Consider the following 14,707-nt stretch of genomic DNA (forward strand, 5'->3'; position numbering starts at 1 on the left):
GTGTTACTTTAAATGAAGGTCATCGATATTGAAACCACAGAAAAAAAATATTACTAGGTTCACAATGCCCTAAATAATTTACTTTGTTAGCTTTGCTACAATCAGTTTACGTTTCATTTCCAACAGGGCGTACGTGTAGTGACGTCACGAGAACGAAGGTGTTCATGTGGGAGGAGAACATCGCGACGTTTCGGCACTGGCTTCGGCTCTGGCTTCGGCTCGTTCGGTCGTCTGCTATGCTGCTACGTCGGGCTGCACAACGAACAACCATGCTATATATTATATGAAGGAAGTAGTTCATCGGATCCGGTGTTTAGTAAATCGAAGTAAGTGCAGGCGCACGTAGAAAAGCAAAAGCAAACGCTTAATTTCAACGTTTCGGCCGGGGTCTGGCCGAAACGTTGAAATTAAGCGTTTGCGTCTGCTTTTCTACGTGCGCCTGCAGTTCTTTCATCGAAGGTCTTGAATCTGGCAGCCTTGATATCGTTAGGTAGCACCCGTAGGCTTTTTTAGCCACGTGCCTGCTTTCCCGAATTCACGTGTCACGTGACGCCATCGTGCAAAAATATGATTTTTTGCACACACACGCACGCACGCATGCACACACACACACACACACACACACACACGCACACGCACACGCACACACACACACACACACACACACACACACACACACACACACACACACACACACACACACACACACACACACACACACACACACACTACTAGCTACTACAGTACTAGCTTTCTATAGCGCAAGGACTACAAAACTGGTGTTACGATGATAACCGGAATGCATAGCAATAAGACCGTTCGCTCACGTCTAAGCGCACGTTCGAGGCTCTTATGCGCCACGCGCGCTCCGAAGATATTGGACAAACCGATGGCACTGTCGGCTTCTTCCCTCGCGCAGTATGCGTAAACAGCAGGCGCATAAGTCCTCACCACGAACGAAACTTCGTCGTTTTGAGAACTCATCAACTTCGCCTATGCCTCGGTAGCCGTAGAAGAGCGAGCGGGGCTGGTTTCGCGATACCATTTTACCACACGACCACATCCTACCGCGCACAACTTCGGGCAACGTGCCGGGAAGGGAACAAAAGGATGTTGCTCAACCTGGCCGCTGTGGCGCTACCGTGTTCGGGACCGCTAGCGCCGTCATACCAGTCCACGAGGCCTATTGCGATACGCTTTATAAAACCTATAATGAATATGAAGCGCATAAGAAATTAACCTGCATGTATAATAATTTCTGAGTAAAGCATCGAAGATGATTTTTTTATGTATATATAATTCCAAATCACGCCTGAATTGCGGCTATACTTGTTTTTTGCTTCATTGTCTATTTACCTCACATATTTTATGCGCACTAACAAAGGTTTTGTAGAAGCTGTAAAAACATACGTTGCAGAAGGGTGGGAACCTTCGAGTGTTTATTGTAACCATATAACCGCGGTACGATGTTGTTGTTGCCTCAAAACATGGATCGTACCCACAGGGACCGCCGTGTTTGACCTCAGTTTCCTGACTTCCTCCTTTGGTTTCCTGTTTCAGTTTCTGCTCCGGACCATGAAAGCTTATAAGCTTGTCTGTAGAGATGATAAAACTGTTCCTAAAAAAAAAAGCCTACTCAAAGGTAAAGCACGCTTTATGCAGCGGCCTCGGGTAGACGCTGCCGCGCAATATCTGTCGTCGTCAGAAGGCGTGCGAGCCTGCGTATTCCGCGAGGGTGGGAAGATGTGAAGGCGGCGCTTTTGAAACTGGGCACTCTGCGACGCGTCTCAACTCTTACCTTTTCCTCTCTCGTCTCACAGGAGCGGTCAAGGGGAGCGATGACCCCGCGCGTCATTGCCAGGAGCGGGACACTGACTTCACCCGGCGGCCTTTGTCTCTGCCTAGCTGGTCTGCTCCTGTGCGTTCCAGTTATCGTCGACAGTGCAGGTAGGATGTGATCGCGTGACAATTACTTCTATTCTGTTGTGCGTGTGTGTGCGTGTGTGCGTGCGTGCATGCGTGCGTGCGCCTGTGTGTGTGTTTGTCAACTCTATGTACCTGCCTCAGGCTGAGTTCAATTAAGCTGGCTTTACATCGCTATTACACTACCTTACGGGAAGCTTAAAAAAAGTTATAAGGTTTTACGTGCGAAACCACGATCTGATTATCAGGGACGCCGTAGTTGGGGACTCCGGGAACTTGGACCACCTGGGGTTGTTTAACGTGTACCTAAATATAAGTACACGGGTGTTTTCGCCCCCATCGAAGTGCGGCCGCCGTGGCCGGGATTCGACCCTGCGACCCTGTGCTTAGCAGCCCAACACCATAGCCACTAAGCAACTACGGCGAGTTTTGAAGTTTGCCTCTATTTCTGCGACTCCTTAACTTCTGTGGCATTTCTTTTGTTTAGTGCCGCCTTGCTTACACATTATGAATGAATGAATGAAACAGACCTGGAGCTTGACATCCCAGTGCAACCATGAGAGAAACCCTGTAGTGTAGTTATTGTCAGGAAGACGGTCTTCAGGATGGTCATGTTTTGGTCTTGTGCCTTGACTAGCATTCCGGTAATACTCCGCCAGAGACAAATTCACTGGCGATTCAGCGATAAATGTGAGACAAATGTGTTGGCTTTACGCCCCATCTGTCGAGGTCCCTGTTCCATGATTTCAACGCTGTTCACGACATTGAAAAGTGATGTTCCGGAGCTCACTCACACGCGTCCTGCCTCTTCGAGGAGCGAAGTGCAACTGCGGGTGTATATATATATATATATATATATATATATATATATATATATATATATATATATATATATATATATATATATATATATATATATATATATATATATATATATATATATATATATGCACGCACATGCACATTGACACTTCTTATGTTTACGCATTAAAAAAAAAGGCTAATTCTCCGATTGTGTTCACTATTGCGTGCATGCTTTGCCGGGGGTAGGTCGCAGGGTCGTGTTAACGGCTAGTCATTGGTCTCGCTGTTTTAACGCGACAACGTTAAGGGCTCCATGTTGCAGAAAATCCGGCATCGGCGTCCCGCGTTTAGCGTCGACCGTCTTAGAGCCAACCTCCTTTCGAACCACGCATACCCGAACCACGCAGGCCCTCCGTGTAGCGCAAAGAAGTTACTGGAGTAATTAGAATTTCTAAAAGCAAAATGCGTCAGAAAAATCGCAAAGTACGACTTGCACATCATACAAACATGATGGCGTCGGACTGTAATTTGAATATACGAGAAAATATAATTCTGTTGCGCGGAAACTGAAACACAAGCCACTTTTCCAGCGTTTGTACCATTCATACAGCGGTGCACCCGGTTGCTTGCAACACCTCCAGATGGCGCTCGCCTCCGCGCAAGAGGCCGCGTTTCTACCGAAAAGCTCGCCTCCGTGCACAGCGTTCGCGGCCAGCGTTTCTCAGTAAAGATTATGGTTGCATAGGCTGCAGTTGCCGGGAAGCGTGAGAAGCAGTGAGAGAACTTCGAACGCTATGGGGCGTTCCACTCTTAACGGCGAAGCTTAAGCGTCCTCCAAATTTTGCGTATTGCGCCAGAACCTCTACACGTTTCGAAACTTTTCCATGCGTTTAGAAACGGCTCCTGACTTTCTTTGTGGAAGTATGTACCGGGGTTTTCGGTTTTATCCGCAGTAAACTAAGCACTTCTCTTAACGGTTATGTCATTAGCAAACACAAACGAGAAAGGCGCGTGCCAAATTTTTTTTTGTAGCAACAAATTGAGTCCGATGTCGATGCTTAATGTAAAATGAGGTAACCGCACCATCCCTAATTTACTTAACGAAGGCATTTTGTGCGATGCTCGTTCTAGTTTACGCGAAATGGGCGTGGCTCTTGCTTAAAGGTAATGCGAGATCCGAGAAATGCAACTCTAAATTTTTCTTTATCGGTACCAATGCACGAAGGGCGCAGCCGAAAAGAGAGGGCAATTTGAAACGTCGATAATGACAGTTTCGAGTTAGCATTCGCAAAGTCTGAATTTTTTTACAACTCATCACGCTTTCCAGGTATATTGTTTTTTTTTTTTCAGAGACAGGTCTTTCTGTATTGCTTTAAAGGCAGAAAATAAACATTGGTTGATTAGTTTATTGAACTGTCGTCATGTTTTTGACCTCGGCTTGCAAAGGTCACATGAGCTCCTATATATACTCAGAGGCTTAGTGCTAAGTTCCTCCATTCGCTTGTTTCCCGCATGTCCTGTCGCAAGGGCGCAAACATCAAATGAGGATTATCTTCTGGATTGCTGGCTCTGCTTTTTCTTCTTTGTTTTTTCCGATCAAGAATGGGGCGAGTGGGGAGGGGAGGGGGAGGGGAGAATGTTTATCGGAAGCCGAGCCTCTTTGTCACGTGGCCATCGATCGACTCCCTAGAGGCGTGCGTTGCAGACTTCACTGCAGATCACGCTTGAAGAGGATGTACCTGCGTATAAAAATGCGCGTAAGCATGTAATGAATATGAGGAAAGTAAAAATGGAAGGTCAAGTACTAACAGCGTTAATCAATTAACGATCCGCTCAGGCATATGGAGCCTTGCGCGCGGGCTCAAGATGTCAAGCGCTTTCGTTTACTCAATACCTGGTGCCGTGTTGCCTAACGAACTTCACAAAATCGCGACGCGAAGCGTGAGAGAGTGCTGTACATTGGAAAGATGGTTGAGTTTCGTCATTACACGAGGGTCCTTGCTTGTTGTTGGTTGTGCTGTGGTTCGTATTGGTTTCGAAGCGCGTTTCTTTCGCTTCGACGTTGTGCAAATGTAATTTCGCCCACTGTTGATTTACTCTAGCAAAAAAAAAAAAAAAGAAAAGAAAAGAAAACGCACTGTCGCTGTGTGGAAATATAACAATAGATGGGCTTAAATGCTTGTGTGTGTCGACCTTTTCTTTTCATACATGTCTCGCGTTCGTGGATGTAAATATGCGCCCCGTTTCGAATGTAACCGTTTGTTAGATTTTGGGCTTTCAGATATCAGTATTTGTTTATTTCCAACGAAATTGTTAGGGGTCGTCCGGGTGAAATGCTGGTAGAAAGAGCTTGAGCGTGCCTGGATGACCTTTTATGACAGCAGCCGACTCCTGTCACGGGTTTAACAAAACTGACTCTGGTGTGAGTTGCTTGAGTGTAAGCGTGGGTAAACAGTGCAACACAGAGGATCCTATCATAGGAATGTACAACGACCATTGTTTACCTATATGTAAGAAAATACAGTCTACGATACGCAGCCGATTACAAGCAGAGTAGATCATAAACAATGCTACGGCTCGTACGTAATTTCTGTGTCCATTTTTCTTTTTCCATTTTGAAGTTACAACCACGCTTTGCTGTGTCCTCAAAGGCATATGCAACTATATATTTTTATTTATCAGTTTGGACACATTTTTTTCTTCAGTTGCTTGTGACTTTTGTGATGCATTGTTATAAGAGATGTAAATTATCTGCATGGGGAAACGGACTGCACAGGTCGCTCATTGAAATACAAGCTTGGTAATTTTTAAAATATTTCGTTTGGAGCGCGTTTTGCAATAACGAAACTGAACCCGCACAACAGTGAACCCACGCTCGCTTAGCGGAAATCGCAATACTAGCACAACTTTATAGATATCCCGTCTGATGCACTATGAAATACATTGACGTTTCTGTTGGCGGATTTTCAAGTGCGTGAGTCAAACAGTATGGGACACCTTAATAGAAATGCTGATGCACTGCCATTTCTTTTTTTTCCATGTTGTGATGCATATATCGTAAGTGGTGCTAGTGCTTGGATTTCTGCGAAGCAAACGCGACACCCCGATTGCTCGATCACAATTTTGCGACCGCAGCACGTTCTTTAAGGTGAATATTAAAAACGCTATTTAATGAACCTATGTAATTAGCTACTTGGACAATGAGGTTTTGTGCAAATAATGTCCCCCTCTTGAAACATACCACCTGGTCAGTCCGAATCGGGCTATCAGCTTCATGCAACTTTTAAACCAGTTCTTTAATGAAGAGAAAAATGGAAACATAGTAAAAAGAAAAAAAGAACAACGAAATATTCGTTATCAATGGGACACGGAAAACAAACTACATCATTGTGACTTTACCGATTTACTAATTGCACACAGTAAAAATATGTACAGACAGATTAGTTCTCGGGAAAAAATAAATTTCGGTAGTTTGAAAAAGAAAGCATCCCTTCTCTGTTAGTTATATTATTTTCGATAAACTTGTACATTGCCTTCGTGTGCTCGGAAAAAGTGTCAGAATACCGACTGTGAAAGAACACTTAATTGATTTGGCTGAAGGATACTTAAAAACAAATGTGATCTTGCTCTTAACTATGAACAAGAACAAAGCGGCAGTAAAGTTACTATCCTTCTTTTTTAACACTTGCTGGAATAAAAAAAACGCGGAGTGATAAACAACGGATTGATAGGCAAACAAACCTTCATTCAAAAAGTGTGAAAACACTCATGAAAGAGAAAAAAAGAACATAATAACTCGTCAAGTGCCTTCGAGGAAGTATATCTCTTCGGACGTCAATGAGACGGAAGGGCAGCTAACACGTTCATCAGGCTTTTTCAAGGCTATGATAAGGTCTGAGTTGTGTTCGTGTTGCTCAATCGTTGCTCCTAAACAAGATCAATCGAACGTGAATATATACCAATTTACCCTCCCCACCGCGGACTCCACTGGTTTGTAAGACGGCTAGGCTCTCGACCAGGCGTGCGGCTTCTCAGAGCTGCGTTGCTTGTAAGATGTTCGCCGAGACCGCTATGATTGCTCTGAAAGAAACAAAACAAGTTTACCGCGTTTTCGCCTTTGTTGCGACCATTTAATTGGCCGGTCGCATCGTTTCGTGTGCCATTCTTTGTTTGCGCAAAGCCGGAACAAATAGCGCGGACGCGAGCGAGCGCACCTAACTTGAGCAAAACCCGAACTTGGACCGCGATTGTTTTCCGCATCCAAGAAGTACGGGCAAACCGAAGATCAAACACCGGAAGTCGAACGAAGCTGGCCCTTGAAACCATCCTATCCGGATTGCTTTGTTCTGCCGAAGCGCACGGCCTGGCAAGCGCCTGATAAAAAAAGAAAGAAAGAAAGAAAGAAAGAAAGAAAGAAAGAAAGAAACCCACCAGAATAAACAAGTCTTCGAGAGAGGCAGAAAGCGGGCTTCCCGGCTCAACCGGTATAGACCGACGGGGTGGACGATAGATGCACCTTCCAATTTCCGACCCCCACAAGATTTTGTCGGCTCATTTGGGCGGAAAGAGGCAGACCGCCGATGTGGGGTCGAAACTAGGAGTGGTGGGGGTCCTATCGCCCGTATAGGACACCGAGTGCGCGAGGTAAGATAGTAGTGGGACTCGGTGTGTAGTCGAGGCTGATCTTCAGCAAAAATGAACGACGAAAATATAGAGAAGAAGGCTCGGCGAGAAACCAACAGACGATCACGCTAAGCCAATGCAAGAGGCTCAGAAAAGGGCAGTGAAAAGGCAACAACCGTATACTGTGCTGCGTTATAGAATCGCGGAAAGGGCGCGGAAGCCGCGCTACTCTATAGCCTCGGCGAATCGGGAGAGCACGCATGGCGGTTTGTTTTCCCGCTGCGGATACAACAGACGCGCCCGCGTCGTCTGTTGTGGAGCACATTGAGCAAAACTATTGTTTCCAGACGTGCGTTCTGATCAGGTTAACGTGTTTCTTTGTTCGAGTTTAGTCCAAAAGTGAAAGGTTAGTTCGAACAAAGCCGCAGGCGAAACCTGCTTGGTATTCCAGACGGCAGGTTTGAACAGTTTGTAGGTTAACACTTGTCCAAATCAATCAACGCAAAAAGAAAGGGTGCAAAGGACAGTGCGACTCGGCCAACACGGGTGCTGGGCACAGTTGTTTTCGCGCCATCTTATTTCGACGGCATATTTCGCAACGCAAGGAGCACCCAAAGCAATGACGCACTTTCTCGTGGCCCGGGCTATTTTTCCGGTCCAGCGCACCGCGTAACTTCGGGGGCCGCCCCGCTTTCGGCGAGACGGATTACCAGAATTTACGGGAGGTGCCTCGCGAAGGAACCCCAAACCGTGAATTGCAGCGGCGCGGGCATCGTACCGTTCCTGATAGCGCCGCGCAAAGACCGTAACGCCGACGAGGTCGCCTCCCTAGTCTTGCCGGGGATTCATTTTGTTCCCGTGTTCGGTTTCCCTTCTGCTCGTGCGTTCCTACATTCTGTATCTTGTTCGTGTGTCTGTGTGTGTGTATATATATGTGTGTATGTTTGCGCGGAAGTGCTAACAAGGGAAGTTTGTCCTGCGCTCTCTCTCCATCGATGGCACTGCCGCCGCATCCGCGAGCGCCGGACGAGACGGGGCTTTGGAGGCAACCTCGGCCAGGAACGTCGTGGGGCTGGAAATGAGCGTGTCGATAAAGAAAAGGAAGAAGTGACGATGATTCCCTGACAAGGGCAGTCCTCCTGCAGCTAGCTTGTTAGGGCAGCTTCCTGGTATAAGCCGTGGTCGCTGGCTCCGACCCCCCCTCGGTATAGCAACGAAGAGAAATCAAAAGAGGGAAAAATGATCGGGCGGTGAAAAGATACACAGCCACTGGTGCAGGCCGGTACGCTGAGAGAATAGCAGGGCGCGAAGAAGAAGAAGAAGAAGAAGAGCATGCGATGCGCTGGGCTGCAAAACCTAACGAGCGACTATTTATTCTCGTCGCCCGCGCCCTCCCCACATTGCCCTGCCAATTTTATATCTTTCTTATCCTCTTGCCGTTCGCTTCCTTCCTTAATTGGCTGCCCTAATGCCCCGAGGTGTCCCCCTCTGGACATTGTCGCTGGTTTGCTTTCACTGCACGGGGGAGGACTTGCGCAAATAGTTTTTTTTCTTTTTGTGCGTTATTGCATCTGTCTTTAGTTGGAGCTTGCTTTATACACTTCCCGACGTCTCTTGTCTTTCAAGCACCGCTTGTGTGGCTGCGTTTTGCGTGATCAACTTCGCGAACAGCTGGAAGCAATTCCAGGAGTGCTTTCTTTCGTTTGCGGCGCTATGCGAATTATTGAGCTATGGCACGCATATAAGAGGGAGAAGCAGAAAGTATTTGCCCCCATTTCTTATTGGTCAAAATAATATGCATGCAGGTATTTAGAAATAAAGGTACTGTTCTACGTAGATTACACTATTTTCCACGTAGTCCCCAAACTCGTTCAGACATTCGCTCCATCGCAGCTCTAAATTTTTGAAGTCCCTGTGGTAGAAATTGCGACTCATGCGGCCTCCCTGAACGCTTATTATCATGCATGTCGTCACGGCCTTTTGCGAACTCAACACCACCACCTCACACTTCTCAAAGCGAGGCAGCTTTCCGTATACGTGGGCTGCATTTCCCTGTGGATTTCGGTGGGCGTTCGTCCCTTGCTCGATAGAAAACGGATCACACTTCGTTGCTCGTACGCCGTGGACGTGTGAAGCACAACCTCCATCTTCAACAACTGACAGCAGCGCCGTGCCGCGGAACTACCGGCAGATAAGGCCGGGCAGGTCCACGAAAAGTCCATCGCTGGGAATGGATATGTTGACTTTCGCATTTACAGCGGTAATCTTGCCAAGCAATAAATAGGGGCAGAGACTTTCTTATTCGCTCTCGTAATTGAGAACGAATGCCGTAACGCGATGAGTAAGGGTCAAGTACGTACCTCAAAAAGGCTGGCCGACAATTCGGTGGGTCTATATAGTCAGTGCTGTCTTCTTCTACTCGGACCCAATAATTATTGCCGGGTACGTTTATACGCCAAGAAACGTCGTTCCATTTGTCAGCATTTACAGCGCGGTCCACTGCTAAAGGCAACAGATCATAAAGCACGTGCGATTTTTCTCTTTCTGGCAAGCGTGGGAGAAATGGCCCGGCTTTGCAGCAGATGACTTGTGGTTGGTGGCGCTGGTAGCTTTGTACACCCCTGTACAGCGCATTGACGGCTCCCACCGGCGCTTGCAACTAGAGCGCGAGCAGGTTGAGAGCAGCACGTTGGAGCGTTCTTTCTAACAGATGACGATATTCTACAGATTTGTGAGAAGCTGTCAGTGATATAGGTTGCCATTTTAACTGGGGTTTCTAGACGAACAAGTTAAACGTCAAACGTTTTTCAATCAAACCAGCTCCGCCATTCCTTGTTGATCCCATATTGTCAGAATCCGGAATAATTAGATTGTTTAGTCCCTAAAAAAACCATACTATCTTCTGCGCTGTAAGCGTAACGCGGAGTTCTCGCGTGCGTTAACACTACGTGCGAGATGTTTCCTTGCAGTTCACCACAAGCACATGATGTGACGTCAACACGCCCACATTTCGTTTAGAGATTGCTCGGGGGGTGGTTGCTTAAGGCAACGCCTTGCGAAAGTCGATGAAACAGCTTTTTTCTCTGTTTTCCATATTTTGGTTCGCATTCACTTCATCATTTCTTCATCTGTTTGTTCACTATATCTATGCATTTGCCCGTATAATGTGGCTCTTCCTTAGTTCTCCGTATTTGTCTTCACTTTCTGTGTCTGTTTGGGTTTTATTTCCTTCATGATGATCATTATGTCACTTCTGTCGGTTGCTGTGACAATCAAACTTTCTGGAATGATATTCAGCAACATCGTAGATTAGGCTGGTCGGCTCGGTATGATTCGGAATGTAATAATGCGATGTTGGACGAGTACTTCTGGTATGTATCTTCATTATAACGAGGAATCTCAGTTGGAAGACAGCGATTGTTCCTGTCTCGTCTGCGGGTTTGCGTTCTCGTTTCCAAGTCGCGCTGTTTAATTTTGAACCATTTGTGGAAAGTCACGATGGAACTGGTCAACATATCCTTCGTAATCAAATGAATCATTCAATGAATTCAACCCTTATAATGCTTCCTCTCAGTTTCGCTCTTACACGCCGCGGTAGTTCAGTAGCTATGGCCTTGTGTTAATGAGCTCGCGGTCGTGGGTTCGATCCCCGGATGCTGCCGCCGCATTTTTGATGAAGTCGGAAGGCAAAAACACGCTCGTGTACTCAGGTTTAGGTGCGCGTTAAATAATCGCAGGTGGTTAAAGAAATAGGGCGGTGAAAAGCAGTTACCTAGCCCGCTTGATTTAATCAGGTATGCCATACATATGTTTTCCATTCTTGTATTTTTTGTACATATTGACGCTTGAGTGCCGCTATCTGTGCAACTACTACATGACGTGTCACGTGTTGTAATATTATGCAGCTACAATGTAGAGTGTGCACGTATCGACTCTACGCGGCGCGCATCTCTCATCGCGTGTCTCCTCACGCGCTAAGGCGCGTGTGTAGGGCATGTTTCCGGTGCAAGCTATCAAGCGGTGGCGTGGTTTAGTGGTATAGTGGCTCCGTTCGATTCGCTTGCACCATATGAACCAGTTCACGAGGTGCTGCACCCTGCCATTCGTTTCAGCGGTGCAGCAATGGCGCCCGCTGAACCACGGCGTTCGTTTCAAAAGGTGCAGGAGAGGTGCAGGGCTGGTTCATGATTTTGCTGCACCCACCCCACAGTCGGTGCTTACTTGTTGCAGGCGTACAGGTGCGAAGCAGTGGCGTAGCAGACGACGCAGCAGACGACGCAGCAGACGACGCAGCAGACGACGCAGCACACGACGCAGCACACGGACATGATTGTCTTTAAAACCCCGCTTGCGTGCACGTCTGATGTGTCTACGCAAGAGTGGTGTGTATTTACGCCGAAGTGGCCGATCATACCTGCAGTGCAGGACCGCGCAAACATACGCATTCCGTGCACGTTAGTCGGACGTAACAAAACGCCTGCACCGCGTCTGCACCTTTGCATTCGTTTCGAGTGTTTCGCTGGGCCTGCACCTCAGGAATCGAGCTGCGCGATTTCTGAACTTCTCGTGAACCACCGTGAACTGGTGCACAGTCGTGCAGGCGAATCGAACGGACCCAGTAGCTGGCTCCCGTGCAGCGGGTGCGGTTTTGATGCTGCCGGCAACTGGGAAATTTTTTTTTTTTTTGCTCATTCCCAGCGATAGCTGTAACGGACGCCATCGCCAACCAGACGGCTATTGGAATGAGCCCCTATAACAGCTTAAGCTGTTAAAAAAAAGAAGAAAAAAAGCTATAGAGCACACGCCTAAGCACCACAGTTTGGCTGAATAATAAAGAAGCGTAATGAACGACATTTGTAGTACTGCTGTCTCGGTTTTAACGTAACGATTTGCAACAGTGCGGATTGGGCAACAAACATACGAGTCAGGAAACAAAACCACACATAGTTCATTACTATGTCTTACATATGAAAAAAAAAAGAAAGCGCTACAATACTCATTGTGTTCATACTGGCATGAATAAGCATTTCTAATGTAAAAACACCCACAATATGTATGAAAACCGCACATAACACAAAGGAACTATATATAGTTACGTATATTGCTTGTGTACAATATTATTTAAGGGGATTGTTTGATCACGTCTAACAGTTCCTTGTTTTCATTAAAAGCTTAAGAATTTTATACCTCAAGCTTTGCATCGCATAATTAGTTCTAATCCTAGGAAGTTGATAGTCAATCGTGCGAAAGTTTCGGTCTGTGGTCGTTTGAAGATAGGTAGGCTCAAAATCTGCCCAATTTTCGTTAATTTGTGTAAACATATAATGTGATAGCTTCTCTGTATAAAAAAAGATTTGGTGGAACTAATCTATACCTAATTTTTTTATACGAACACGTGGTATCATTGAAGCGGATGCCTTCAAGAGCATGAACAGCTCCTGCTTGTAAAACCTCTGCTTTATTTAATTTGGTTGTCGTTGTAGAGCTCCAGATCACTGAGCAGTATTGTAGATGAGACTGAATTAAGGCATGATATGCAACCGGGTTTAGTGTGCTTGGAATTAGAGAGCCATGTTTCCCAAAGTGCACCAATTTTTCAAGATAGCTTGTTTTGGAGGTTGGGTATGTGCTCATTCGACGACAAATGTTCCTTAAAAAAATACACGTAGGAACTTTATATTGCTCGTCTTTTCAAGCACTTTGTCTTGAAAACGCAGGTTTAAACTTATATTTGTATGCGAGCTTTGAGCTCTTAAGATGACATATGTTGTTTTATTTGTATTTAGCTGTATCTCATTTGCACCTAACCACAGTGACAGTTTTCTCAGCCTTATATCACCTTTTAATCCCGCATCTTGCAACTTTCTACTATAAAAAGAAAATACACTTGTATCACTGGTGAAAACTACTGTCTACTCAACATAGGGTATGTTACAGACGTCATTCATATATAACAGAAATTGAAGGGGACCTAATATAAAGCCCTGTGGAACTTCCTTTGTGGTTATATTGTGATCTAAAGAACAGCTGTTTAATGTCACCTACGTTTGCGATTTATAGATAACTTTTGATAACCTGGTAAGCCTGGCCCCTTCAGTCGTAATACTTTAACCTATTTAATCATATAGAGTGAATAACTGAGTCAAAAGATTTCTTACTATCTAAGTATATTCCCGCCGTAAACTCTTTTCAATATTCTCAACGATGTTTTCTTGACTGCCTACTAGCGCTAGCTCATTGGATTTGTTTTAATTTTTTGAAGTCCAAACTGCTGGGGTAATATCAATTTGTGTTTTCCTAGAAAGTCAATTACCCTTTTAAATGTAACGGGTTAAATTACTTTCGAGAATACATTCAGAACGGAGAAAGGACGATAGTTGCTTAGTCATCTTTCTTTTTCACCCACCTTCGTTTGAAGGAGCTACACGTGCTACATTTAATTCATCGGGAAAGTATCCGTCTTTCAGAACGCAGGTACAAAACGCGTGCCAGGACAAACTGAAATAGTTGTCGACACTGCTTTGATCGGATCAGACTTCAATCCCGTCGGGGCCAGCTGCAGGTTTACCGATTAATCGATTCAGTTGCGCCGAATTGTTTCGAATTTATCGTTAAGCCCGATCAATTCAATTTCGCAGCCGAGGATGCCGCCTGCCGCCAGGGCAAGCCCGTGTTCGTGCTGGCGACGAACGCGCGGCTGGACTCGGACGTGTTCTCGCGCGAGTACGGCGTCAACCTGACCGCGTGCGCCGAGGCGTGCCGCAGGGACCCGCGCTGCCGGTCGCTGACCTTCGTCAAGAACGCCACGGACAGCTACTGCCAGCTGATGGGCGCCGCGGCCGACGCGTCGTCCGTGGTCCACGAGCGCACCCTGTCGCCGGTCAACGGCGTCTACTACCTGGAGAAGGTCTGCCTCCAAGGTGAGCGACGGGCACTAGTGTGGGCGAGATGCGATAACGTGACTCTCAGAGAGAGAGAGAGAGAGAGAGAGAGAGACTCTGAGAGAGACCTGTTGCCTTCAACCCCCCTGACTCTCAGAGAGAGAGAGAGAGAGACTCTGAGAGAGACCTGTTGCCTTCACCCCCCCCCCCCCTGACTCTCAGAGAGAGAGAGAGAGAGAGAGAGAGAGAGAGAGAGAGACTCTGAGAGAGACCTGTTGCCTTAACCCCCCCCCTAAAGAAAAAGAAAGATTACGTACTCGTGACGCCGGAGGCAGAAAGGATGTTCCACATCCGCCGCCAAGGTTTGTGAGTGGTGGCGCTGGCTAACACTCCCAAGGTTAGTTGTAGTAGTAAAAAAAAAACATAAATACCTAAGAAAGAGAACGGGGAAATGGCGCCCCGGCAGCTCAGCTGGT

The 14,707-nt window shown here is 46.5% G+C and overlaps 1 protein-coding gene across 1 annotated transcript in view; it reads left to right on the forward strand.

The window, feature by feature from the left end:
- The window catches only part of LOC142560251 (uncharacterized), a 151,739-nt gene that overhangs the window by 13,421 nt on the left and 123,611 nt on the right, over positions 1–14,707 (forward strand). The window contains exons 2-3 of the mRNA XM_075672205.1: positions 1,821–1,947; positions 13,989–14,270. Coding sequence (XP_075528320.1) covers positions 1,821–1,947; positions 13,989–14,270 — 409 coding nt within the window. The remainder of the gene's footprint in view (positions 1–1,820; positions 1,948–13,988; positions 14,271–14,707) is intronic.

The sequence above is a fragment of the Dermacentor variabilis genome, chromosome 10 (genome assembly GCF_050947875.1).
Source record: "Dermacentor variabilis isolate Ectoservices chromosome 10, ASM5094787v1, whole genome shotgun sequence".
Lineage (NCBI taxonomy): Eukaryota > Metazoa > Arthropoda > Arachnida > Ixodida > Ixodidae > Dermacentor > Dermacentor variabilis.